The 27,454-nt window shown below is 41.3% G+C and overlaps 3 protein-coding genes across 4 annotated transcripts in view; 2 read left to right on the forward strand and 1 right to left on the reverse strand.

Moving 5' to 3' along the window:
* Nucleotides 1-243: 243 nt before the first annotated feature.
* TAF5 (TATA-box binding protein associated factor 5) lies at nucleotides 244-14,086 on the forward strand. Of its 2 annotated transcripts, XM_021699602.2 has the most exons (11): nucleotides 244-824; nucleotides 2,586-2,823; nucleotides 6,304-6,619; nucleotides 7,396-7,559; nucleotides 7,666-7,801; nucleotides 8,632-8,752; nucleotides 9,561-9,690; nucleotides 11,475-11,639; nucleotides 12,269-12,446; nucleotides 12,629-12,806; nucleotides 13,061-14,086. In XM_021699602.2, exons 1-11 carry the CDS (start codon nucleotides 263-265, stop codon nucleotides 13,276-13,278), a joined length of 2,406 nt encoding a protein of 801 aa, XP_021555277.1. In that variant the 5' UTR covers nucleotides 244-262; the 3' UTR covers nucleotides 13,279-14,086. The 2 variants fall into 2 exon arrangements, with proteins under 2 accessions (XP_021555277.1, XP_044772529.1); XM_044916594.1 differs by lacking the exon at nucleotides 11,475-11,639.
* Nucleotides 14,087-14,109: 23 nt separating this feature from the next.
* ATP5MK (ATP synthase membrane subunit k) lies at nucleotides 14,110-19,794 on the reverse strand. Its single transcript, XM_021699603.1, has 4 exons — nucleotides 19,709-19,794; nucleotides 15,733-15,828; nucleotides 15,552-15,644; nucleotides 14,110-14,205 (listed from the first exon to the last, which is right to left on the reverse strand). Exons 2-3 carry the CDS (start codon nucleotides 15,817-15,819, stop codon nucleotides 15,555-15,557), a joined length of 177 nt encoding a protein of 58 aa, XP_021555278.1. The 5' UTR covers nucleotides 15,820-15,828; nucleotides 19,709-19,794; the 3' UTR covers nucleotides 14,110-14,205; nucleotides 15,552-15,554.
* Nucleotides 19,795-19,895: 101 nt separating this feature from the next.
* PDCD11 (programmed cell death 11) overlaps nucleotides 19,896-27,454 on the forward strand; it is a 45,590-nt gene continuing 38,031 nt past the window's right edge. Inside the window, exons 1-5 of the mRNA XM_044916595.1 lie at nucleotides 19,896-20,046; nucleotides 21,858-21,970; nucleotides 23,462-23,590; nucleotides 25,000-25,167; nucleotides 26,780-26,941. Of these exons, the coding sequence (XP_044772530.1) occupies nucleotides 19,989-20,046; nucleotides 21,858-21,970; nucleotides 23,462-23,590; nucleotides 25,000-25,167; nucleotides 26,780-26,941 (630 nt within the window). The 5' untranslated portion in view covers nucleotides 19,896-19,988. The remainder of the gene's footprint in view (nucleotides 20,047-21,857; nucleotides 21,971-23,461; nucleotides 23,591-24,999; nucleotides 25,168-26,779; nucleotides 26,942-27,454) is intronic.

Raw genomic sequence — 27,454 nt, forward strand, 5'->3', positions numbered from 1 at the left:
TCACAGTGCCTAAAAATAGCGGGTCTGCAGTGAACGGCAATTATTACAGTCAAATGTTACAGGCGATCGCCACCTCCCACTTCCTGCCTTTCTGTCACTCACTTTTTGAAACTTGCTCTTCCTCCTATTCTTTTTCTCCTTCTTTCTCGCCCCTCCTACTGCCGTATATGGCCTTCCCAAGGTGTCGTAAAACTCTCCTCCCCGCCCTCCATGTGGCGAAAACGCAATCACGCTTGACGGCGCGAGGTGGCTCAGCCGCAAGATGGCGGCGCTGGCGGAGGAGCAGACGGAGGTGGCGGTCAAGTTAGAGCCAGAGGGACCGCCGACGCTGCTACCTCCGCAGGCGGGGGACGGCGCTGGCGAGGGTGGCGGCGGCACTACCAACAACGGCCCCAACGGCGGCGGCGGGAACGTTGCGACGGCGTCGTCGTCGGCCGGCGGGGATGGTGGGACCCCCAAGCCCTCGGCGGCTGTCTCCGCCGTTGCTCCGGCGGGGGCGGCCCCGGTGCCCGCCGCTGCTCCGGAGGCAGGCGTTCCCCACGACCGACAGACTCTGCTGGCCGTGCTGCAGTTCCTGCGGCAGAGCAACCTCCGCGAGGCCGAAGAGGCGCTGCGCCGTGAGGCCCGGCTGCTGGAGGAGGCAGTGGCGGGCACCGGAGCCCCGGGAGAGGCGGACGGCGCCGGTACAGAGGCGGCTAGCGCGCTTCTCAGCCGGGTCACAGCCTCGGCCCCCGGCCCCGCGGCCCCTGACCCTCCGGGCACCGGCGCTTCGGGGGCCGCCGCCGTCTCGGGCTTAGCGACAGGTCCTGCGGCTCCGGGGAAAGGTGAGCCGCGGAGTCCCGGGAAGGCAGGGCACTAAGAGGAGCAAGCCGGGAAGGCAGAGGCTGGCAGGCCTGCACCTCTGCGGGCTTGTTTTGAATTTCCTGGGCCCGCCTCTAGGGCCACATGCCCGCCCCTTTCTCTAGTGCGCCGGCTGCGCAGTCAAACCCTCTTCCAAGCTGTCAGTTCCAGTGAGAGGCTGAGGAGAGCTGTTGAGCAGAGGGATGTCTGGGGAGGGTGGGCGCCGAGAGGCGGGGAGCTTCAGGCTTTTGGTCCCTTTCTTCTTTTTTGGGTTCTTGAGCCTTGGCAGGTCTGCATTAGCACTAACAATATTTATACAGTCTGTCACTTCAGACTTAGTGAATCAGATCATGTAGAGGTGGAGTCTAGGAATCTCCATTTTTGAATATATGCTTCCAAGTGGTATTGACGTATGGCAGAGGTTGAGAATCATTCATTTAGGAATAGGCTTTGGACAGACCTGGGTTCAGAATCTGTCTCTGTTGCTTTTACTTGTGTGATGCTAATTCTTCCTGAGAATAAGTGTTCCCCCCTCTATTAAATGGGTTATTGTGAGGCTCAGATATAATATATATAAAATGCCTGGTACTGATAAATTTATGCCCAGCACCTAACACTTAACACCTGAGACCTCCTTCCCCAGCCTTTTCCTAGCAACTGTAATTGCAAAGTCCATGCAGTAAAATTCATACACAATATGAGGTCTCAAAGGTGATCCTGAGCTGATAATAAACGTTTATTGAATTAAGTTGTCTAGTGCAGAGCCTCTAGCCAAATTAATCTGTATTTATGAGACCTAATCTTTGCAGCATTGCCAGAAGTGAAGTATGAATATGTAGCATTGTATCCCACAAATAGAAATGTGCAAAAATATGACTGAGAGGAATCTTTTCTGAATGCTGAACTTTGTGAATGAACTATAAGATGGATGAATTATGTTGGTTATTTTTCTGTAATCTCTCATCTCTTCAGAAACTTGACCTATCATAACTCAGAAACCAGTAAGAAGGAAAAGAGGCCATCAGAGTAACCAAAAGAACTTAAAACATTTGTGCAGTGAAGAGCACAGCAGTATTATAATTGCAACTTAAAATTTTCCAACAAACTGATTAGATTGACAGGTTATCATTGTTTGGTATTGCAATATTACAAATAAATACTCATGTTTTCTGCCTTGGAATGATGTTTATAGAAATTATTTTAAGCATATAAATTGAGTTATCTTTTGGAAACAAGGCTCCGCCTTCCCACCCTTAAAATGCTTGCATTTTATAAGGAGTGATAGATGTACACATATCCTATAGGATAGGATGTGTTATAGGAAAGTTACAAAATACTTAGGTAGCTCAGAGAGCTGGGAATCTTACTTCAGGACTTGGCTTGGTGGTGGTGGGTGCCATTTACATTGAGCCTTGAGAGAAGATTAATATAGTTGTTTGATTTGCACATACCATGTTTTATGAATTTTGCCTTTGAGGTAGCTGCAGGAAAAATATTGAACCTTTTTGTTACTGATTTGAAAATTTTATTTTAAGATATGAACAAGCTGAAGGAGTTTGGGATAGGTGACTGAAACAAAGTGAAAATCCCATTGAAAGAGTGTATGATTGTGTTGGGGAAGAGACTTTGAGAGGAGAGGGACAAACATCTGAGAAGCAGTTTACCTCTGGACCTTAGCAAAGCAGCCTTAGTCACTTGGTATGTATCAGTCATTTTTTGAAGGTTGTTCTTCATTTTTTAAACAGTTGGAAGTGTAGCTGTAGAAGACCAGCCGGATGTCAGTGCTGTGCTGTCAGCCTACAACCAACAAGGGGACCCCACAATGTATGAAGAATACTATAGTGGACTGAAACACTTCATTGAATGTTCCTTGGACTGCCATCGGGCAGAGTTATCCCAACTGTTTTATCCTCTGTTTGTACACATGTACTTGGAACTAGTCTACAATCAACATGAGAATGAAGCAAAATCATTTTTTGAGAAGTATGTGAATTTTATATATATTATATATATAGCACATATATATAATGTATATACACATCTGTAACCACACAAATGTAAGATTGTAACTGAAAAAGTATTTCATGAAGGAGAGGTACCTGGTGCTAGGAGAACCTAAAAAGAGGGAGTTTGATCTAGTTGGAGAAGTCAGGGAAGGCTCCCAGAGGAAGTGATACTTGAGGTAAGATCAGAAGATTGGGTAGGAGCTAACCAGATGAAGAGAAGAGGGAAAAGCATGTGTGACACCTCTGGTGGGAGGGGTCATGGTAGGTACAGAGATGAAAGAAGGCCAGTGTGGCTGGAGCAGAGTACAGGGTCAAAGCTGGGCTGGAACAGGCAGGTTCTTGGGTCATGTTGAGGGTCTTTGTTTATCCTGAGAGCAGTAGTGGGTTGTATTGGGTAGTATTAGATTTGGCTGAGATTCCCTGAAAACTCCAATAATAATGGCATAAATAAAATAAAAGTTTATTTTTTGTTTTTATCCTAAGAGCAGTAGGAAGCTGTGTTAGGATTAGATTAGACTGAGAGTGACTGAAAACCCAAAAAATAGAGGCTTAAATACAATAAAAGTTTATTTCTCTCTCATAAAGGTTAGGCAGTCCAGGACTGGTATAGAGTCTTTGATTACCAGGGACCTAGGCTCTCTCCATCTTGATGCTCTTCCATCCTTGTCATGCAGCTTCCTCCTGTGGCACAAGATGGCTCTTTGGCTCTGTGCAGTCACATCAGTGTTATAGTCAGCTGGGAGGGCATACATCCTTCCTCGAAGTTGCACACAACTCTTCCTTTTTTTATGTCGTTAGGCAACGGCTACAATTACCTACAAGGGAGGTAGAAAGTGTGGCCTTTGCCTAGGTGTTCATGTGCTCAGCTAATATTCAGATATTCTGTTGTGAAGGAAGAAAGAAAAAATGGATGTTTGGGGACAGTGAGGTGTCTCTGCTATAGAAGCCATTGAAGGACCATGTCATTATTAGATTTGCATTAAAAAATTTTTTTTTTAAAGATTTTATTTATTTATTTGAGAGAGAGAATGAGAGACAGAGAGCACAAGAGGGAAGAGGGTCAGACGGAGAAGCAGACCCCCCGCTGAGCAGGGAGCCCGATGCGGGACTCGATCCCGGGACTCCAGGATCATGACCTGAGCTGAAGGCAGTCGCTTAACCAACTGAGCCACCCAGGCGCCCCCAAAAAAATTTTTTTAAAGTAATCTCTTCACTCAGCCTGGGGTGGAACTCACAACCCCGAGATCAAGAGTTGCACGCTCTACCACCTGAGCCAGCCAGGCGCCCCGATTTGCATTTTGAAAGGACCTTTATGCAGTTGGGAAAATAGATGGTGGTGAGGGGGAACAGAGTGACTTTAGAGTGACCAGTTTGGGAGGTTATTGTGGTTCTCAACTGGGGGTAATATTATTCCTGCTTCCCGTTGGCTATTTGAAACTGCGTGGAGGTGTTTTGGTTGTCATAATGGCTAGGGTGGGGAAGAGCAGGTGGCTTAGGGATGCCAAATGTTCTAATATGTGCGGGTAGTGCTACTTAGCAAAGAATTGTTCTGCCCCAAAATGTTCTGTTGAGAAACACTAGACTAGGGTACAGTAGTGTTTGTGAAGGTAAGTAGACATATTGGTGAGGCAGTTGGTGATGGATTGGATATGGAAGTCAGGGAAATGAAGGTATTATTGATAACCCCTAGGTTTCTGGCTCCCCCATCGGGATGGAGGAGTGCCCTTCACTAAGATAGAAAACCCTGGAAGAGGACCTGGTTTGTCAGGTTGTGGAATAATCTTGGCTTCGGATTTGAATATGCCTTTGACTCATTTAAGAGATACCAAGTTGATAGATGAATGATATATAAGGCTCTGGAGCTCTGAGGAGATGTAGGGACTGGAGCCATAAATTGGAGTTGTGTGTAATATTGATGGATATGGATGAGATTGTCTGGGGTGGGGGTGGGGGTTATGAAATAAGTCAATGAGAGGCCTAGACCTGGGCCTTGAGGAACGCCAACATTTGGAATAGAAGAGATAGAAAATGAGTAGAAGGGATGGCCACGTAGAAGAGGTATGTAAGGAGAGGTCAGAGAAGTAGGAAGAAAACCAGGAGGGTATTGAGTTATAGAAGCCAAAGAAAGGAGAGGTTAAAAAGGAGGTGGTACTTAACAGTTTGAATGAGAGCATTTTAGTACAAGCAATAGACCCAAAAGCTGGCATTTGTCAAATAACACAAGTAGTGGTAATACAGGAATAATAGAACTCGGGACACTTAGCTTCTATGCCATTATATCCATTCATTATTGTATGATACCTAATAGAAGGTTTATAAAGCATAGCATTTTTGAAAAAATTAACAAAGGCTGATGATGACAGAACTTCTACTCTAACCTAATTTTTCTTATAGTATTGTCATCAAAAAACCTCTTTCTCTCCCAGTCTCATGGGATAGCCATTTCTTCACATAGGAAGCTAGAATATCCTGGGGGACTCTGTCTCCTTGTTATGGACAATCTCAGCCCTTGCCCAGACACCATGCTCAGATGAGGTTATGGGCAGTGACTGATGTGAACACCAGGAGGCTGAGATTTCTAATTTCACTGAAATCTTGGACAGAAACAAATCTTGTCTTGATGAGTCATAAAAGGGTAACAGGGGTAACAGTTTAGGCATCTATTGGCTGTGTATCAGAGCTAGAGCCTAGTATCTTATGTTTAGTCATTGTTCCCTAAATGTTTTTGCATTGTTTGCTGCTCTTAGTGCCAAATATATGATCTTTAATTTTACTTTATTAGGAAAATTAAGATTTATAGAAACAAAAGTACATTTAAATTTACTAATTTTCACCAAGGCTGAAAGCTTTACTTAATTACCTTTGGTAATGGTGAGTAAATGGAAGTGTTCATTCTTTGGTATCAACATTTGTTTGTCCTTTAGTCATATTATTTTACTGATGTTTAATAAATATGTCTGGTATTAAGAATATAAGAAGTCATTGAAAATGGTGGGTTTTATGAGAATGCCATGTATTGATTATTGTTAAGAGGCTGGGTGATAGGTTCATTGAGTTAATTATACTAGTTTCTACTTTTGTATATGTTTGAAACTTTCTATAATAAAAAGTTTTTAAAAGTGGGTTTTGAGAGAACATAAAATTTAGTAAAGCAGAAATTCTAATTCAAATGTCTACCAGTGGTAGACATCTTTCATTCACTTATGGTATTTATTTCAAATTCTCTTAAAATGTTAATGATACATTTCATTAGAGAATTAAATTTTTAAATTTCAGGATGAATTCAGAAACTGAATTGTAATCATTTTGAAACGAGTTACTTCTGATCCTGTAGCTTAGTCCAGGATTATTCAGACTGCTACGTTGAAAATATTCTGGGATGTTTATAAATATATGGGGGAGAGCAGATCCCTTAATGATTACATTGAAAAATGACTTTTTAAAATCACTGAAACAGGTTCCATGGAGATCAGGAATGTTATTACCAGGATGACCTACGAGTATTATCTAGTCTTACCAAAAAGGAACACATGAAAGGGAATGAGACCATGTTGGATTTTCGAACAAGTAAATTTGTTCTGCGTATTTCCCGTGACTCGTACCAACTCTTGAAGAGGCATCTTCAGGAGAAACAGAACAATCAGATATGGAACATAGTTCAGGAGCACCTCTACATTGACATCTTTGATGGGATGCCGCGTAGTAAGCAACAGATAGATGCGATGGTGGGAAGTTTGGCAGGAGAGGCTAAACGAGAGGCAAACAAATCAAAGGTATGGGAATAAACCTAAGAACTATATAATGCAGATTATGAAAAACTGTAGCATTTCCATCTACATAATTTACACATTTTTCTTATAGCTAGTTTGGGAATAACCGTACCCTGTATACTAAGTTTCATGTTCTAAGGATGATGTGTAAATTAGTGAGAATTTGGGAATGGTTGCATTTAACAGAACCCTGACTACAGTGACTGAAACAAATAAGGGATTTTGCATACATGTATAATGAATTGCAAAGGAAAGCCCTCTTGCTCTGGCATAAGGGCTCCACAATGCCATCAAGGGGCCTAGCTCCTTCTAGTTTCTCCTCCATCATCTTTAGAATGTGGCTTTCTTCTTTGTGCTCCCAAATGGCTGTTGTAGCTCCAGCATTGCACCTGCATTCCAGGAAGGCAGAAGGGGGAGGACAAAAGGCATATCCCCGCTAAATCTCTTTCTTATCAGGAAAACAGTATTTTTTTCCTAAAACCCTACCCAGTATATTTGTGTGTACATCTGTTGGCCAGAATGACATTATATGGCTATTCCCAGCTGCAAGGGAGTCTGGGAATAGAAATGATTTAACTGAGCATATTGCTGCTCCAACAAAATCAGGGTTCTGTTAGTAAGGAAGAAGGGGAGATTGGCTATTGGGTAGACAAGTACAGAATCTGCTTCAGGATATAAATTACTATATTGTAATTGTGAGTCATCCTATCAAGATATGAAAAGGCTGTATTGATGAATGAAATATTAATTTTGAAATTGTTGGCTCTTTTGACTTGTAGGTATTTTTTGGTTTATTAAAAGAGCCAGAAATTGAGGTGCCTTTGGATGATGAAGATGAAGAAGGAGAAAATGAAGAAGGAAAACCTAAAAAGAAGAAGCCTAAAAAAGATAGCATTGGATCCAAAAGCAAAAAACAAGATCCCAATGCTCCACCTCAAAACAGGTGAGGGAAAAACTTCAGGAACATGTGTGGAGGTTTAGGATGAACTGTTATTATAGAGAATTCAGTTTCTTAATAGAGTGATTTTCAGTCTGTTTTTCTTTCACAGAATCCCTCTTCCAGAGTTGAAAGATTCAGATAAGTTGGATAAGATAATGAATATGAAAGAAACCACCAAACGAGTACGCCTTGGGCCAGACTGTTTACCCTCCATTTGTTTCTATACATTCCTCAATGCTTACCAGGTTGGTAAGATAATTGTGCAATTTCTGCCTGGGGAGTCATGTAAAATGGTGACTTACCACTAAAAGAAACTTAGATGTGTTAACTAAGACGGAGTTTTCTTTTTTAAACTCTTGATGTAAATATAGCTTAAAGACAGAAGTTAGGAAAGGATAATTGGAATTTGGAATAGATAGAAGGCAGTGTTGAAAAGACCTTTAGCAACTTGCAGGTGCCAGAATGTTGCTTATGTGTGTCCCTTGTTTTACTGATCGGAATTCCGCTAGCCTTTGAGGAGGAGGAAACTGTAGTTTATCTCTATTGAACTTGGCTTAAGTACTTATATGAACTTAATACTTTTTATTAAGGATTCTATATGTCTTTATAGATTGTAATAAGCTGCTGAGGATATATTTACTAAAGTACAAAAATGATTAACATTTTCTTCATATCGTGTGCTTTAAATTTGGAGGGCAAAAGGGGTGAATGGTGACATGTTCTCAAAGTAAATACTTTCGGGGCACCTGGGTGGCTCAGTTGGTTAAGCAACTGCCTTCAGCTCAGGTCATGATCCTGGAGTCCCAGGATCGAGTCCTGCATTGGCCTCCCTGCTCAGTGGGGAGTCTGCTTCTCCCTCTGACCCTCCCCCCCCCATGTGCTCTCTCTCTCATTCTCTCTCTCTCAAATAAATAAAATCCTTAAAAAAAAAGTAAATACTTTCAAACAGTGGGTTTCATAAGAGAATGAAATCTTTTCTATGAGAAAAAGAGTTATCATTATATAGTTTCTAAGATGTAATTTTCCCCCCAAGACCATATTGTGTAGTACAAAGTTCTTATTTTTTTATTGGCAGGGCCTCACTGCAGTGGATGTCACTGATGATTCTAGTTTGATTGCTGGAGGTTTTGCAGATTCAACTGTTAGAGTGTGGTCTGTGACACCCAAAAAGCTTCGTAGTGTTAAACAAGCAGCAGGTAACTGAGATGACCTGTGAAGATGTGAACTCGCCCTAGTTTACACTGATCTGAATTCCATGGAGTATACATAAGACATTGTGATCTCAGCAGAATTTCACTTGATTTTACTTTAACTCAAAATGCTAACATTCCCAAGCGAGAAGTACACTGGAGTGGCAGTCAGGAGACTGGGGCGCTAGACTGGTTTAACTTTTCTGGGCCTCAGTTTTCTCATCTGTAAAATGAGGGGATTGGGTTAGAAAACTCCGTAAGGTTAAAAATCTAATTTTATGACTGTTTGCCTGTGAATTTTTAAAAATGCCTTTAAAGTAAATAGTGGGAGAGTACATTCTGTTTTAGCTCTAAAAATGGCTTAAAAAGAACTAATTTTAGGATTTCACTTTAAAGAAAGTTTCTTGCTAAATGTATTATTTAAACAAGATAATATATTTTCAAAAAATTTTTAATATTTCCATAGTTTTCATTTGGTAAAACATGATATAGTGAGTTGCTTTGAGTTTTAATCATAGTTCCGACACTGAGCAGCTATGTGCACTCTGGCAAATTGTTAATTATTCGGAACCTCAGTTTCCTCTTCTGTACACTGGGATGGTTAGAGGCATTGGCACGGTGGGTGGTACGTAGGACTGTTCAGACGAGATCAGGCGCGTTCAGGGTGGTATGGCCGTAGATTGGTATGTAGGACTGTTCAAATGGTAGTTCTTCTTCTGAACCATGATGTAATTGCCTTGAAACATTCTAATGAATGTACTTTTTTTTTAAAATGAATGTATTTAAAAAAATCAATATTTTTGGACCATTTTAGATCTTAGCCTCATAGACAAAGAATCAGATGATGTCTTAGAAAGAATAATGGATGAGAAAACTGCAAGTGAGTTGAAGATTTTGTATGGTCACAGCGGGCCTGTCTATGGAGCCAGCTTCAGTCCGGATAGGTAACATTCAATGAAAAATTAAATACTGCTGCATTATATTGAGATTATATATAAGTTAATTACTGGAAACATATTGGGAAAAATTCTGTTAGAAAAATCTCATGGATGCCTCTTATGCATTATCTTTTAGAATTTTGCCATTTGCTAATTCATCTTGGGGTACTGGTGTATAAGATAGCAACTTAATATATACCCAAATTTATAGAATCAAGATGCACAGTTTCAGGATTTGTTGGTTTTAAAAATTAGCTTTAGTTTTTGTATAACCCTGATAGGGGCCAAATTGCTTCTTTGGGTTCCTGCCTTGGGCTTGGGGCTACTGCTGTATTCCATCATCTCCAAATTCAGACAGATTCCTGATATTAAAGGCATGTTAGCTGTCAACTGAAGATTTTGTGTAATCAAAAGAATTAAGAGGATACTGAAAAGGGAATTTGAAACCCACAAATAGGTATTTGCTTATTTTTCGTGATCTCTGACATTCTGTAGAAATTGGGAGGGAATTTTATATTCATAATAACCATTTGTATCTTATGTGGATAATAGCTTTCAGTCCATCAACATTTTCATCTTTATGAAATCTTGAGAGTGAAACTTTAATAAGGTTTAGCCAGATGATGCATTTTTACTTGAGGGAAACCTCTAATTTCAATGAAAACCGTAATAGTTTGAGTGGTTCAGCTTTTGTGTTTATCCCTGAAAAAGGTAAAATATTACCTACATGTCTATAGTATTGTTTTTAGTCAAAAAGACATTTCCTTTTTTTTTTTTTTTAAAGATTTTATTTATTTGACAGAGACACAGCGAGAGAGGGAACACAAGCAGCGGGGAGTGGGAGGGGGAGAAGCAGGCCTCCCGCGGAGCAGAGAGCCCGATGCAGGGCTCGATCCCAGGACCCTGGGACCATGACCTGAGCTGAAGGCAGACGCTTTACGACTGAGCCACCCAGGCGCCCCAAAGACATTTCCTTTTAAATGCTTATGCAAGGGGCGCCTGGGTGGCTCAGTTGTTGGGCATTTGCCTTTGGCTCGGGTCATGATCCCGGGGTCCTGGAATCGAGCCCCGGTCGGGCTCCCTGCTCCACGGGAGGCCTGCTTCTCCCTCTCCCGCTCCCCCTGCTTGTGTTCCCTCTTTCGCTGCGTCTCTGTCAAATAAATAAAAAATCTTAAAAAAAAAAAAAAATGCTTATGCAAGTCAGAGACGAAAAGAGCCATTTCCATTTTAAAGTAAAAAAATTGTTGAGTTTTAAGTGATATATCACATTTCTTAGTTTTTCTCAATTGACCTTTTTGACAACTTTTTGTTGGTACCCTTTGGTATAATTTTTTATAAGAAGTGTGATTTTTCCAATATACTTTTAAAAATATCTAACCTTGAGGTGCTTGGGTGGCTCAGTTGGTTGAGTGTCTGCCTTCAGCTCAGATCATGATCCCAAGGTCCTGGGATGGAGCCTGCATCTGGCTTCTTGCTCAGTGGGAGCCTGCTTCTCCCTCTCCCTCTGCCTGCCTCTCCCCCTGCTTGTGCGTGCTCTAATAGATAAAATCTTAAAAAAAAAAACAAACAACTAACCTCATTTAGTAGGTGCTCAGTAGATGTAGAGTGTTAGAGCTAACATTAGTTTGGTTAGTACTTTCAACTTTTGTTATCTACTGTGAATTCCATGTATAATGTAAAAGATGTAGCATGTCAAGTTAGCTATATTTATCATACTCAAATGTACAGAGAAACTGGATAGGTAACTAAGTTATTCTGGGGATCAAATATATTACATTCTCTTCTCTCAGGAACTACTTGCTTTCCTCTTCAGAGGATGGAACTGTTAGATTGTGGAGTCTTCAAACATTTACTTGCTTGGTGGGATATAAAGGACACAACTACCCAGTATGGGATACACAGTTTTCTCCATATGGATATTATTTTGTGTCAGGGGGCCACGATCGAGTAGCTCGGTAAGAACATTGTGATCTTAGGACTGGCAGAATGGTTTCTTTTTGGGGAATTACAAGCTCCAGCCAAACTCATTTCACTTCTATTATTTGGGATCTTTTTGAGAATGTCAGCATTTATAGCTCCTTATTTGTAAATGAGTTTGGGGAGTATTACTATGTCTGCAATTATGTCCATATCAAGAGTCCTCCTTTTTTCCCCCTCAAGCTATTTAACATGCTCCCAGCCCCTCCCACCAGCTAGATTTTCACTACCACTATAAGCACTGCTGGTGTTTTCCTGTGATCTCCTTAAAAGTTCAGGATGAGGTAACTCAGGTTCGAAACCAATTTTGTGGTGGCCAAAACTAGCGAAAAATACTTTTCTATGGGTTAGACTAGGAATTGGGGTAGGAAAGGCAGGTACATACAGAGAACTAGAGAATTAAAAAAACTTGTACTAGATCAACTTAGTTTTCCTTAAGAATGTTACTTTGTCTCAATCATTCCATTTTTTTCCCCTCAGGTAGCCAGTGAAGGGGGGACCTATTTGGAGCTAACATTTCACATGGGTGTTTCTGTATTTATTTTAGAATTTTGGCGGTTAACTATTACCTTTTGTTTTGTTTTGTTTTCAATGCCTTTTTAAAAAGGCTCTGGGCTACAGACCACTATCAGCCTTTAAGGATATTTGCTGGCCATCTTGCTGATGTGAATTGTACCAGATTCCATCCAAATTCTAATTATGTTGCTACGGGCTCTGCAGACAGAACTGTGCGGCTTTGGGATGTCCTGAATGGGAACTGTGTAAGAATATTCACTGGACACAAGGTATTTTATACCTTCATTATTACGGCACACAAGGTTGCTTTTGAGATAAAAATATTTTAAAAATTAACCAGTAACACATATTAAAAGAAACGATTCATTCCACTAAGCTTTAAAATTCTAGCTTTCTCTTTATTAGATATTTTTAATCCACTTTTGATTCTTTCCATGGACTTCTTTTCTAGGGACCAATTCATTCCTTGACATTTTCTCCCAATGGGAGATTCCTGGCTACAGGAGCAACGGATGGCAGAGTACTCCTTTGGGATATTGGACATGGTTTGATGGTTGGAGAATTAAAAGGCCACACTGATACAGTCTGTTCACTTAGGTTTAGTAGAGATGGTGAAATTTTGGCATCAGGTAAATGACTAGAAATGGCTTTGTGATAAAGGGTAAATGGTACGTTAAAATGAAACATTTAGTGTTGACTGTGTTAGGTTTTGCTTCTCTTAGCCATGATTCCAGAGTATCCCCTGACATGTGTGTTGACTTCTCAGGTTAAACTGCTTGATTTTTTCACCAGAAACAGTTAATATATAAAATAGATCTGACAAGAGGTCAGAATCTAAATATGGTAGATGCTACTAAAATGGTTTCCTTTGACTTCCCCTTAGGTTCAATGGATAATACAGTCCGGTTGTGGGATGCTGTCAAAGCATTTGAAGATTTAGAGACTGATGATTTTACTACAGCCACTGGGCATATAAATTTACCTGAGAATTCACAGGAGTTATTGTTGGGAACATATATGACCAAATCAACGCCAGTTGTACACCTCCATTTTACGCGAAGAAACTTGGTTCTAGCTGCAGGAGCTTATAGTCCGCAATAAATCGGTATTAAAGACCTTTTGGAAGCTACTGTTTGAAAAAGGGAGACTAAAAGCAAATACCTCAGTGATTAATATTTAAGCTACAAAGAATGTTTTGTCTATATGGATCTGGAAGGATGCTGCTTGGAAAATCTGAACAGGACAGTTCCACGTTTCTATAGCAACCACATTTAACTAATTTCCGTTAGTTGAATAAGAGGTATTATGTTCGTGGAGGGACATTTATGGTGCTCTGGATGTGTGGAAACTATGCATTTTCTGTTCAAATGCTATTTTAATTTATTATGTTTAGGAAAAAAAATCAGTTGACTTCAATAATCCATCCTGCTTCAAGATTCAAATCAAGTAATATAATACCATCTTGAATTTTAGCTGAAGAATTCTATGAGCATGTGTTTCTGCTGTAAAAATGTGGTTACTGTATGGCACTCAAGTACTATGTTAAATGATCCACTAACATTTTTGCTTGGCCCATGACTAGTGGAATGTTACTGGTAGGGTGAACTATAATTTCTTTCTAAGAACTAGATGAAGTACAACCATCTACTGACATCTGAATTTATATCTGTTGGATTCTGAGTGCACCCAACACTCTATAAGCCAGGTGAAGAAAATTTAGCTTCCATGTTCTACTTCAGCTAAAATAGCTACATACAACCTAGTACACTTGAAGTCAGACAGACATTTCAGTTGCTTACCTCCAGTACTGAGCCTTGCTTTGGGAAACTAAAAGATTTAGACCAAGTCACTGCCAGTTTTTTGCCTTCGTTGCATTTTGTACAGTTTTTATATTTTTGATATCTTGTAAATAAAGACAACCAGCTTTTCCAGGTTCATAATTTATTGTACAAATTGAGTATCACATGATGAGTTGACATTAGCTTCTCCAGGCATGGGAACTTAACAGATGAGGTACAGGTTAAAATTCTATAAACAAAGCAAAAATAGTTTAGACACAATTGTGTTCAACTCTACTTTTAAGGTATTCAGTAATTACTAGTATAGGACTATCCATGAACCCCCTCAAATTGAATGCAAATTCATCAGATTCTCAGAGTCAGTAACCACCCCAAAATGAAGGCATCTCTCAGCTTAATACAGTTTAACCTAACGCTTCACCTTTAACAAAAGAGCTGCCAACAATTCAGCATGATCCTGAATGTATGCTACTGGAAAAGTCTAGTGTACAAAGTAACATTTTAAACAGTAGTAAACATCTCAGATAAAATTTCTCCATTTTTATAATGGGGATACTACCACTCTCCCCAAAAGTTGGGAGGTACCTCATCCGGAAAACTGGGCAAAAACTACCTGTTTGCCAGGAATAAGTCATGGACCACTGCATTTTGGGGTATGTAGTCTTAAGTCAATAGTTTTGAGATTGGAAAAGCTTTTAAGAGCAGAGGAAAAATTTTCTGTGGAGAGCTATAGTAAATAAAGATCTGGGTTTTGGGTTTTCTGCACATCATCTACTACCAAAACAAATATTTATTCACTCAAGCATGGGCAAATGGAGGTTGTGGTGCCCCATAAGAAGAAAATGAAATCTATGGGAATTTAAGGAAAATATAAAATTGCTTATATAAAAATTTGAGACTAGCAAAAAATAAGATATACTTGCAATGTATTTAAAAGGTTGGTTAATAATTATTACATAAAGGGCTTATGTAAGAGAAATAAGGTCTTCACAAAGAGAAAGACTCAATTGTTAAATGAGAAAAACAGGGAATGTTAAGAAAAATACAAATGGAAAACAAATGGAAAAAATGTATAACTTCATTAAAAAGACATTTTCACTCATCAAATGAGTAAAGGTCAGAAACTGACTATTCAACATTGGCTAGGGCAAGAGAGACACCCTCTTACAAAGCTGGGTGCCCCATAACCTTTGGGGAAAGCACCTAAGCCTAAAACAATCATACAACACATCATGCTCAAAAGTGTTCAATGCAATGTTATTTATATTTAAAAAATCCTAACAGGGAACAGATATAAATCATATATCCATAAATACTCATACATTCAAATAATAGAAAAAATATTTGTTATAAGACAATATTACAGACATGACTCATAGCCACTGGAAACCAAACAAAAAATATATAAAAAAAAAGAGCCAAACCAAAATGTTAAAAATTGTCAGGGTAACAGGATATGAACAATATTTTCCTCTTGTATGTAACTTTGCACAATGACAACAATTTACTTCTATGGTGAGAGAAAAAGCCCTAACAACAAAATGGCTGTTATAAACTTAAATGTCAATTCCTTACCATTTATGTTGCTTTCACAGCTGGTGTTTTTTTAGACCTTAACTTGAAGTATAAGATCATCAAAGCAATGCCTCCGTATGTGGCCAGTACACACTGAAAAAGAAAGGAGAAAGTAAACAAGAGCTTTTGCCACTTATATTATTCTAAAATATAACTGCTCAAAGGTATCATTAATACTTACATTCATTCTACCTGTGAGAGTATAAGAGTTGAAATATTTTTTGATACCAGTGAAATGGAATTGAGCATCAGTTTCTGGACCTGCCATGATTTCAATCTTTTAAAAAAAAAGAAAGAAAGCAACAATAAATTGGTTTGGATGCAATTTAAAAGAAAATTAAGTTTTGTTTTTGTTTCAAATATTTTATCTTTTTAAGTAATCTCTACACCCAACATGGGGCTTGAACGCACAACCCGGAGATCAAGAGTCACATGCTCCACCAACTGAGCCAGCCAGGCACTTTTTTTTTTTTTTAAGTTTAAAAACCTGAAAAATCATTGCACATAGGTATTATGAGTTTTTTTTATGTCTTGCCCAGCACAGAAGTAGCAAAGATGGTGGAAAAAGCCTTGCTGATAAGAGAAACTCAGAAAAGACTTTACCTTGGTTGCTATTGTATAACATTCCAAAATACATATCAAATCACTTAGCAAGGAAGAGAACACAGTAGTCTCTAAGCACCCCCCACCCCTTAACCCAACATTGCTTGATATTTTTGTTCTAGCATGTTACACTGTGCATGGACTCAATCAGTTTTAAGAGTAGTTGAAAGTTGGAGCTTGTGATGATACATTTCAAAGTTTCTAAAAAGGGTAACCACCAACTAAACAGCTCAACTTGCAACCCCTTTCACAATTTTTCTTACGAAATAATTAAGGACCTCCATGGGAAGGAAGAGAAGGTATCATTTACTAAATGGAATTGATACTACCATTTTTTAAAAATTAGCATTATTTTAACAAAAGGGATGCACATCAGAGAATAAGAACTGGAAGATTATTTACACAGTTTAAAGAATTAATAAGAGCATGCTGGTTCAAGTTCTTAAAAATGGAGATCCTACCAAAATGTCATTATCAAAGCCTGTCAACTAGTTATAAAGAGCAGGATACCCACCGTCTAGGCTGCAGTGCGCTCAGCACCTAACCCCCACCCCCAGCATCCATCCATACTAGCTACTGGTGAAAGCTGGAATCCCTACTCCTCACAGCAAAATAGATAAAAGATTTAAATATAAATGGTAAAACCAAAGAATCCTGGAAGAAAACATGGACCAAAATTTTAATTACCTTAGGTAAGGGAAAATACAAAGGACAAAAACTAGAAGGGAAAACATAAAAGTGATCAAAGAAATGTAAAATGAGGCTGATATTTAACCATCAGACTGGGAAAAACAGTAAGAATGTGGGAAAATAAGCATCTCCGCTGTTGCGTGAGTATAAACTGGTACAACTTTTCCTCAAGTGCAATTCTGGAATACCTTCAAATTATAAAATTAGTATACCCTTTTATGTAGCTGGTTCACTTGTTCTCCAGGAATTTACCCTTATAAGAGATACCACAAAGGGAAACGTTATATGGTTCAAGAACAGTGACTGAAATGCTGTTTATGAAATAAACTGGAAAAACTGAAAGTCCATCTACATACAGAAGACTGATAAAATGATGGTTTCCATTTGAGGAAATACAATGTGCATAGATCCTTATGCACTGACATGGTGTCCCTGTGTAATGTTAAACAGTAAAAAAAAAAAATTCTAGGGCGCCTGGGTGGCTCAGATGGTTAAGCGTCTGCCTTCGACTCAGGTCATGATCCCGGGGTCCTGGGATCGAGTCCCGCATCGGGCTCCCTGCTGGGCGGGGAGCCTGCTTCTCTCCCTCTGCCTCTGCCTCTCTCTCTCTCTCTCTGACTTTCATGAATAAAAAAAAAAAAAAAAGTTATAAAAAAAAAAATTCTATTTCTGGACATTATATTACAGAGCACATAAGTGGTTCTCAAAGTCTGGTTCCTAGACCAGCAGCAATAGCATCACTGGAAACTTGTTGGAAATGCAAAATCTCAGGCCTGACCTCAGGCCTATTCAATCAAAAACTCTGGGGCCTGGATAATGTTTTATTGGGCATTTCTGATGTAAGCTAAAGTTTGAAAGACACTGCAGTAATAGAAAACCAAATATTTGTTAGTAATTATATAGAAAAAAAAACAACTCTGGAAAAATATGCAGCAAAATTTTGGAGTTATAAGTACCTATATTTTACACAGGCATATATTTGTTATAATAAAAAATAACAAAGGCACATTCAAAAGTCACCAGAACAACACTTGAAAATTCGTATGTATGACCGCCTATCTACCACGACCGACGCCACGCCGAGTCGATTGGCAACATAGACGAGCCGGTCGAGGTCCGGTCGAGATTGGTAGGCAGTGGCAGTGACTCAGCTGGCTCTTGATGAAATGGAAGAGGGAGAGATCTGTGAGGAAGTCGTTGCTATGGAAATTGGCACTCCCCTATTTACCATTCAAAGGCCTTCAGAGGCGTTCACGTGCACAGAATTGGCAATGAAAATTTGGACAAATGACCTTAATTCTGAACAGCTGGAACAATGAAGGAAATCCAGACTTCCTTGGGCCTCCTCAGGGGCCTTGGCCTTTCCAGCTCAAGTAGGAAAATTTGCATTAAAATAAATCTTTATAATGTAGCTTTTATATTAACATTTCATTTTACTAGTTTCCCCCCCATTCATCTTCATGATACACTTTTGGATTCTTACAGTATTAAGTGGGTTTCTAGGAGAAACCCTACATGTTAAAACAGGAGCTTAACTTAATCAAATTATTAACTGATAACCCCACTACCTTATGGGTAACAAAAATTTTTAGGAGGATGTGGTGTCCAAATGAAACAATACTAAAGTGCTTTAAACTTCTCTCTACACAGTATGGGAGGAAGACTGTGATATTCCACAGAGGACTAATTCTGACTGCAGGGAAGGGCACGGTATAGGAACTGAAATTTAGTCTGGGTCTTGAAGACTCTTGTGAAGGTGAGATGGAGGCAGGAGTGGGGAGTAAAATGTTGCTGGTGAAATAAACAATGGGACAAAAACCTACAAGCCTTGGGGTCTGCACCCTTCAGCAAACTGCACATTACTTTTAGACAAAGATCAGGAACCCTTGTGCTAGAGCACCCTCTGTGGAATAACTCAAACTGAAACCTTATTCCCTTTCGAATCGTACAAAGTTTAGAAAGACCTAAGGAAAAAATTACCTAAGACTAAAAATTGCACTGTTAAATGGTAGCCCGTGGAGAAGTCTAAGCATGGGGTCTTGCTCTTGTTTCTAATTAACCGGCCCACCGCTATTAAACATTAATGAAACCTTCCACGTCTTTCTTCACCTGTGAAAAAAGGCCCAAAGTGACCAAATGTCCTCGCTACTTTCTCATTTTCTTGAAACTGCTATTTTCCTGTCTGACTGGACATCTACCTGGAATGGTGAGATCACGAGATAAAAGGAGGCAAAGTCGAGAGCTACTCAGGTAACAGAAGCAGCGTCTTGCACTTCAAGGAGTATACAGCTCTCTGTTCTGGCTATCTCTTAGGAAAGGCCTTTCCGCTGATCGGACACAGACTGAAATCTAACCTGCTTACTGCTGGCCTGGCGAACCGCAGGGGCTGGGCCACACACACTCTCGCTTTGACAAAGGCTGCAGCGCAGCTAAAGAAGGCCTTGCTGGCCAGCTCCCTAAAGACAGCACAGTGGAAATAAACTGCTATGGGCATAAAGAGGAAAAAAGGTTAATTGGGCCAGAAGCCCGAGTTTCATTCAATATTACGTCGCTGGGTGACCTTGGGGGACTCCCTTCGCTGAGGGCCCCTTTTTTCTCTATTGTAAAATACGATCTAAGAGCCTTCGGGAACTATGGGAGCCTCTGGGACCTCCTATCCGCCTCACCCCGAGGCTTCCCAGCCCAGTCCAAACCCTCGAGCCCTGGCTCTCGTTATCTCTAATTCCTTTTCCATTCTCCACTGTCCCCGCACCCCAAAGCGAAGACCTAGCGGTGTTCCTGAACCAGGAGCGGTCGGATTTTTATGCCAGCCCTGTAAAGCGGAGGCGCGAGGCCTGAGCCCGGGTTCCCGTCCACACACCCACCTTGCAGAAGGCACCAATTCCACCGGTTGTGTCCTTCAACGTACGCAGCTACCCCGCAGTCGGCCGGAAGAAGCCGCCTCCCCCGCACGCTTTCAACGGGCCAGAACGATTCAGCCTTCAGCGTCGATTGGCTACGGCTCGAAGTCCCGCCCTTCCGCTTCCTGTTTCTAACTCTCCTCCCCCCAACCCGCAGGACCCAGCATGGTAACGGAAATAGGGTGTTGGGCCCGCGCACGCTTCCGGAATAGCATCGTTGGACTCCGGGTGTACTGGTCTCCGCATGTGTGACTCCAGTGGTACGGGCTCTGAAGTAGAAAGGTGCTGGCGTCGCGGGGCTGGTGAGTGAGGACAAGGGCGAGAAGGGAGGAAACCTCATGGCTTCCAGGTCTGTCCCAGGGCTAGGTCCTCTGGGTCCCTGCCATGCACCTGCAGTGCTGGTGAGTGGTTCGGGCACCCCAGACCAGCTCAGAAGCTGGCCCCTGTAACATCAGGTTCGGACCCTGAGAAGTTGCTTATGTCCCCTCTTTGCCTCTGGATCGCCTCTTTGAAGCTTCAGTTTCCCCTTGTCTGAAGTGACATTAAGGATCAAATTTCCTGCAAACTAGACTCCTCGGCTCTTTCCTATTTCTGCGAAGCATGCACCCACCTATTCCTGATTCCAAATCCAAGGCTTCCACTGGTCTTCACCTCTTCTACAGTCACAGCCCTTTCTAGATGCTTATTCCAGGTGTCTCTCAGAACCAGTCTCTACTATCTTCCCTTCATGGATCTAGTTCTCATTTGCATAGTTTCTCTGCTGTACTGCAATTGACTTCTACTCTGTTTACTTTCCTTCAGTTCTGTCTCTCTACCTGTCCAATTAATGGCCTGCAGTATATTTTTCTTGATTGCTATTCTATTTCTTTCCCTACTTAAGGCTCTGACTTGTCAAAGTAAACATTGTGCTACTCATATCTAGGTCAAAATCTTTCACAAAAAAGGTCCCCTGTCTTCCACAATTTAACTCTGATTATTATGCTTTATTCTCCCTGTGTGTCTAAACAGTTTTTCAAAGAAAGGAAACAGCAACTTCTTGAACAATATTTTGAGAAATTGCTGGTGATTATTGAAATATTTTGCTTTGACTGTTTCTATGCCTTTTCTCACATTCCTTCTGCTTTTCCTTTTCCACCTGTCAAAATCTTTTTCATCTTTTAACAGTTCAAAGACACCTTCTTTAGGAAGCTTGCCTTCTTTACTGAAACCTCATCCCTTCCTATTTTTTTGTTTATAGTTTGATTTTTATTTTAGGTTTTTTTTTTTTTTTTTGGTAACTCTGCACCCAACACAGGGCTCGAACTTAATGACCATGAGATCAAGAGCTGCATGCTCTTTTGACTTAGCCAGCTAGGCGCCCCAATTTGTATTTTAAATTATTTGCGTAATTGTTTTATTTTCTTAAAATTGTGCATGTTCTTATTTTTTTTAATTAAAAAAATTTTTTTAAGTAACCCAACATGGGGCTTGAACTCATAACGTTGAGGTCAAGACCTGAGCCAGGAGCAAGAATCAGATGCTTAACCAACTGAACCACCCAAGCACTCCAAAATCGTGCATGTTCTTTGAAGATAGGGACTTATATATTCATTTGTGTATCTCTGACTTAAGTGTACTCTGTCATATTTATTAAATTGGATCTAAAACTTCTTTTCCTGGAGGAAAATGTATGGACTTGTGGTTTTGAAGCAGAGATCTTTGGAAAGATGAATTATGGGTTATCTGGGGCCTAGCATCAAACCATCTGTTTCTTAGTCCTGAATGTTGTCTAGACATTGGTGCTAGAAGGTTCTATCTCTTTTTTTTTTTTAAACGGGATAATTAGCTTTTTTTTTTTTTTTTAAGATTTTATTTATTTTTTAGAGAGCAAGCGAGAGAGAAACAGCATGAGAAGGGAGAGGGTCAGAGGGAGAAGCAGGCTCCCCGCTGAGCCGGGAGCCCTATGTGGGACTCGATCCCAGGACCCTGGGATCATGACCTGAGCCGAAGGCAGATGCTTAACCATCTGAGCCACCCAGGCACCCAAGGCTCTATCTCTTGTCCACTGATCACAACCTTTAGGAAATCTGACACCAAGGCTACAGCTCACTGATACTCTTTGCATTGTTTTTAGGAGACTCAAACACAGCAACCATGGAAGAAAGCTTCCCCCGAGGGGGTACGAGAAGGACCCACAAATCAGAGAAAGCTTTGCAGCAGTCAGTTGAACAAGACAACTTATTTGATGTAAGTGGTGTGCTTATTTGATAAAACTCACAGAACATTTTCTAGTATCCTTGTGAAGAATGAACCTTGTTTGAGAATCTGGTATTTTCCGTATTTGTTTCTTTTTGAAGTCTGCTTTTGTAAGTTGAACTTGTTAGAGAGTCCATACCACCGTGAGGCTATATTTTTCGAAGCATGGCATTTAGTACTTGAGTTTGCAGAGCTATTGTTCCTTATTCTTAGGAACTTTGTGCCTTGTTGGTTAAGGTTGGAGAGAAAAGTTATGAAATAAGTCATGAAAGGTACAACATGGGGGATATAGTCAGTGGTATTGTAATAGTATTGTATGGTGACAGGTGGTAGCTACACCTGTGGTGAGCATAGCATAATGTATGGAGTTGTCAAATCACTATGCTATACACCTGAAATTAATGTAACATAGTGTGTTAACTGTACTGCAATTAATTAAAAATAAAGAATGGAGAGAAAGCAGTTGGTGATTGATTTTTTAAAATGGGATCATTGCCATATATAATGGTCAGAATTTGCATTGAAATTCACCAGTTTCACCTAGAGTAGGCTCCAAATGCTAGAGGGAAGGGAGCTAACATTTCATTGTATGGCCTTATGTGTATTTTATGTAATCTTTCCAACTGCAATGGAGTAGAGAATGTCATTCCATGATGAGGAACTGAGGCTGAGAGAGGTTACATATTTTAACAAACCACACAGCTTGTTATGGTGGAGTTGGGAGTTTAACTCGGGTCTCCGTGTCTCCACCTTCTTTTTTTTTTTTTTTTAAAGATTTTATTTATTTATTTGACAGAGAGAAACACAGAGGGAACACAAATAGGGGGAGTGGGAGAGGGAGAAGCAGGCTTCCCACAGAGCAGGGAGCCTGATGCAGGGCTCTATCCCAGGACCCTGGGATCATGACCTGAGCCTAAGGCAGACACTTAACCGACTGAGCCACCCAGGCGCCCCTCCACCTTCCATTTTTACACACTGTTCTAAATTGCTTCTCATAGTGGGGACCCCAGTGTCCATCCCAGTCAAGGGAGGAAGAACACAGGAGTGAAGGGGCTTTTGAAAATATGAAGAGGGCTCCCACCTTGGGCAAAGGGAACATTGGTGAGAGTGGGAGAGATGGGATTGGAGCAGGAATTACAGGAACTCTGGGAGTGGAGTGTGCTGGAGGAGTAACAAAGCAAGGTGACAGGTGACCTGACAGTTTAAGGGAAAGCCCAGGATTGTTTCTCTTCATTCTTTTGGATCTTTTTTTTTTTTTTTTTAAAGATTTTATTTATTTATTTGAGAGAGAGAGAATGAGAGAGAGCGAGTACATGAGAGGGGGGAGGGTCAGAGGGAGAAGCAGACTCCCTGCCGAGCAGGGAGCCCGATGCGGGACTCGATCCAGGGACTCCAGGATCATGACCTGAGCCGAAGGCAGTCGCTTAACCAACTGAGCCACCCAGGCGCCCCTCTTTTGGATCTTTTATCCCCCCTCTGTAGATTTCTACTGAAGAGGAATCCACCAAAAGGAAAAAGAGCCAGAAAGGGCCAGCAAAAATAAAAAAGTTGAAAACCGAAAAGAGAGAAAGCAAGTCTATAAGAGAGAAGTTTGAAATCCTTAATATTGAGGTTTGTTACATTTTGATTTTGTTCTAAACAAACTACCTGGGTTGCTTACATTTGCATATGTTCTTCCCTCTTTCTTTTTTCCTTCAATCCTTTTGTGTATATATGTGTGTGTGTGTGTGTGTGTGTGTGCGCGCCCCGGTAGAGATTATTACAGTTTGTGCTCAGAATTGAGCATTATCACCTTCGATTATTATTATTTTTTAAAGATTTTATTTATTTATTTGACAGAGAGAGACACAGCGAGAGAGGGAACACAAGCAGGGGGAGTGGGAGCGGGAGAAGCAGGCTTCCCACGGAGCAGGGAGCCCGATGCGGGGCTTGATCCCAGGACCCTGGGATCATGACCTGAGCTGAAGGCAGCTGCTTAACGACTGAGCCACCCAGGTGCCCCTATCACCTTCGATTATTAACCAATGCCTGGGATCATGTGTTGTTTTTCTTTTTAGCTGTTGAGTCCCTCTTTGTGCTTGTGTCTTAATGAAATTTGTGTTTTAGTAGATTCATAGGTTGGAACTGGCAATAACTTTAAACCTTTCTACTTTTCCTCTTTCATTTCATAGCTATGGAAATTCTCTTGGAAAAGTGAAGTGGTCTTTTAATGTTCTTTATGTTTTTAGATTATAACTTGGATATGTGTTGTAAAAAAGAAAAAAAACCAAACAAAATGATTCCTAAGGAAAAGATTGAGATTCAGCCTGCAGAAGTATTTTGTTTGTCTTATGTGATACTTAGAAAAATAATTACTTAACTTGGTGCCAACATTAGAAGAAATTTCACTTAAAAATGTGACTTCTGGCTTCTTGTAAAAATTTGAGAGTGCTGATAGCACAAACTCGCATTCCCTCATGTTCGGAGTCACATGGAGCTGAGTGGTGGTTGTGCCTTCAGGACTGGCGTGTACACCCCAGACTGCCGTTTTCTCCACTGGCCTGCTTCCTTCACTTGGCTGCCTGTCAGGCATTTGAGTTTGGCTTGTGTGGAGTAAAGCAAAAGACAGAAGTGTCCTCCAGTATCGTAGTGCTGTTTTATGGTGCTTGGTCAGCTATTTGATAAGTATATGGATGTAATACGCACAGATATTTCCTCTAGCTTTTATTTTTTTATTTTTTTAAAGATTTTATTTATTTATTTGACAGAGAGAGACACAGCAAGAGAGGGAACACAAGCAGGGGGAGTGGGAGAGGGAGGGAGAAGCAGGCTTCCAGCTGAGCAGAGGGCCCGATGCGGGGCCTGATCCCAGGACCCTGGGATCATGACCTGAGCCGAAGGCAGACACCTAACGACTGAGTCACCCAGGCACCCTTCCTCTAGCTTTTATATGTCAGAGTTGGGACTAGAAGCCAGTCCCCCTAACATCCTCAATCATTGTTCTTTTCCCTATTGTGCCCATTTCACTTTTTCTCTTCTAGTCCCTTTGTGAGGGGATGCGGATTTTGGGTTGTGTAAAGGAGGTCAATGAACTGGAACTGGTGATTAGTCTCCCCAATGGACTCCGGGGCTTTGTGCAAGTAACTGAAATTTGTGATGCCTATACCAAAAAGCTGAGTGAGCAGGTGGCTCAAGAAGAACCTCTGAAGGTAAGGGAAACCTGAATGTACTCTGTAACTGGACCTAAGTGGTGTACAAGTAGATGTAAAATTACAACTTTGCTCAGTGCTAAAAAAAGTCAAGGCACAAGGTGTCATGAGAGTTTATAATAGGGAATTTTTTTTTTTTCTTTTTTTTAAATAAGAGGATTTTGACTTAGCCCAGGGAGTCTGGAAGACCTCTCTGAGGAAGGGATGCTTGAGCTGAGATCTGAAGCATGAGTGTGTACTGGGTAAAGATTAAAGAGTAAAGAAGGAAGGGTGTTCAGACAGAAGGAGCACAATATGGGGCAGAGAGAAGGCTAGTGTGGCTAGAGCAGAGAGAGCAAGGGAGAGTGGTGTGGGATGGGGCAGGAGAGCTGGGTAGAGGCTAGACCATGTTAAAGATTGGTTTTTAATTCTAGAACCAATGGGAAGCCCTTGAAGTGTTCTCATTGGGGTGGGTGACATGTAGACAGCACAGAGAATAGATGGAAGAGGCATGTAGTTGCCCAGAGACCCGTTAAGGGGGTTACTGTAGTAGCCCAGCTCTGAGATTGATGCCAGGCTGTGTTCAGGGTTTACCTACTGAGGAAGTAAAGTCAATGCCCACTGATGGATAGGGGGCATGAGTCCTAACCTTCTGTTGTGTGTGACTTGATGGTCGGCCTTGCCATCCTGAGGTAGAAACCCTGAGAAAGGACCTGGATTGGGAGAGACGATCACGATTTTATTTTTTGCTCTGTTGAATTTGAGGAATGGTTGAAACATCCAGTAGACAGGAGATTCAGAGTAGTCTGGGCTAGAAACGTACATGTGTGAGAATGCTTTGCATAGGTGGTAACTGAAGCTAAGAAGAGGGAAGAAGGTGCCTAGAAGGAGCAAAAAGAGTGAGAAGAGACTGAAGCACAGACCCTTGAGTGAATCCTGACCCTGGAGAAAGATTGACCCTCAAGTATTTTTTTTCTTTTTAGATTTTATTTATTTATTTGAAAGAGAGAGAGAGCGAGTGAGCGCGTGCGCACGCATGCACACATATGTGTGCAGTGGGGAGGGGCAAAGGGAGAGGGAGGGAATCTCAAGCAGACTCCCCGCTGAGCACAGAGTCCATGCAGGGCTCAATCCCACAACCCTGAGATCACGACCAGAGCTGAAACCAAGAGTCAGACGCTCAACTGACTGAGCCACCCAGGCGCCCCCACCAGTGTTAAATGCTTTCTGAAGGTCACATATAAGAAGGACTGAGAAATGGGTTATTGAATTTAGTGACGTGAAGATCACTGGTGATTTTATTGGGAGATAAAGTGGTGGGTGAGGGGTGGAACACAGAGTGAGCTGAAGGGCGAGCAGGAGGTGAAGAAATGGAGACCGTGAATACAGACGACTCTTGACAAGTCATTTACATCTGCCTGTTCTTTGGATATATTTTGGAGGCCTTAGGCTGAAATCCAAGACTGTGACTTGGCCACAGGTCCCTCTTCCTTTGGCGAGTGGTTACTATCTTTGTCCAGTGTTTGGGTTCTTTGGGGTCTGAGGATGAGAAACCACCGAGCACGGGTTGGGCAGTGGTATGTTGGTTCAGGGGGGGAATATGTATCAGATCTTTCTCATTTGTATTGTGCAGGACCTGGTCAGCTTGCCTGAACTCTTCTCACCTGGGATGCTGGTGAGATGTGTGGTGAGCAGTGTGGGTATCACAGAGAGGGGCAAAAAGAGTGTCAAGTTATCTCTGAACCCCAAAAATGTCAACAAAGTGCTAAGTGCTGAGGCCCTGAAGCCTGGCATGGTACGTATGGGGCCAGGGAAGAGGATCAGACAATGTGCGTTTTTCCTGCTCTGCCTCCTAGGAAGTATCTAGACCACCTTTTACTTTCAGCTTAACTGTTACACACAGGGGTGGGTCTTTCCCTGGGGGGGAGGGGAAGATTTCTAGGGTACTTAACGGAAATTGAAGGCTTGAGCCTAATCACATTACCTTGGAGGGGAGAAAGGGAAGGTTTACTGGCGGCCAATAAAAAAAAAAAATGTCTCCCAAGGAGGCTTAGCAGGAGTGAGGAGTTCCTCAAAGTGCCTTACTTACCGAGACTTGTTCTTTACAGATTAAGTCTTTTTCAGAGGCTATTTGGCATCTCTGGGGAATGCTTGAGGGCTGCTCTCTGAGAGCAAGAGATAGGGTAGACAGAGCAGTTAGTCTGTCAGCTGTACTGATGGATAGCTCACTACTGTGTCTCCTAGTCCTATGGAGATTCAGGAGAAATTAGTCCTAGCTCTGAGTCTCAACATCCAATAGGTATAAAAC

The sequence above is a fragment of the Neomonachus schauinslandi genome, chromosome 6 (assembly GCF_002201575.2).
Source record: "Neomonachus schauinslandi chromosome 6, ASM220157v2, whole genome shotgun sequence".
Lineage (NCBI taxonomy): Eukaryota > Metazoa > Chordata > Mammalia > Carnivora > Phocidae > Neomonachus > Neomonachus schauinslandi.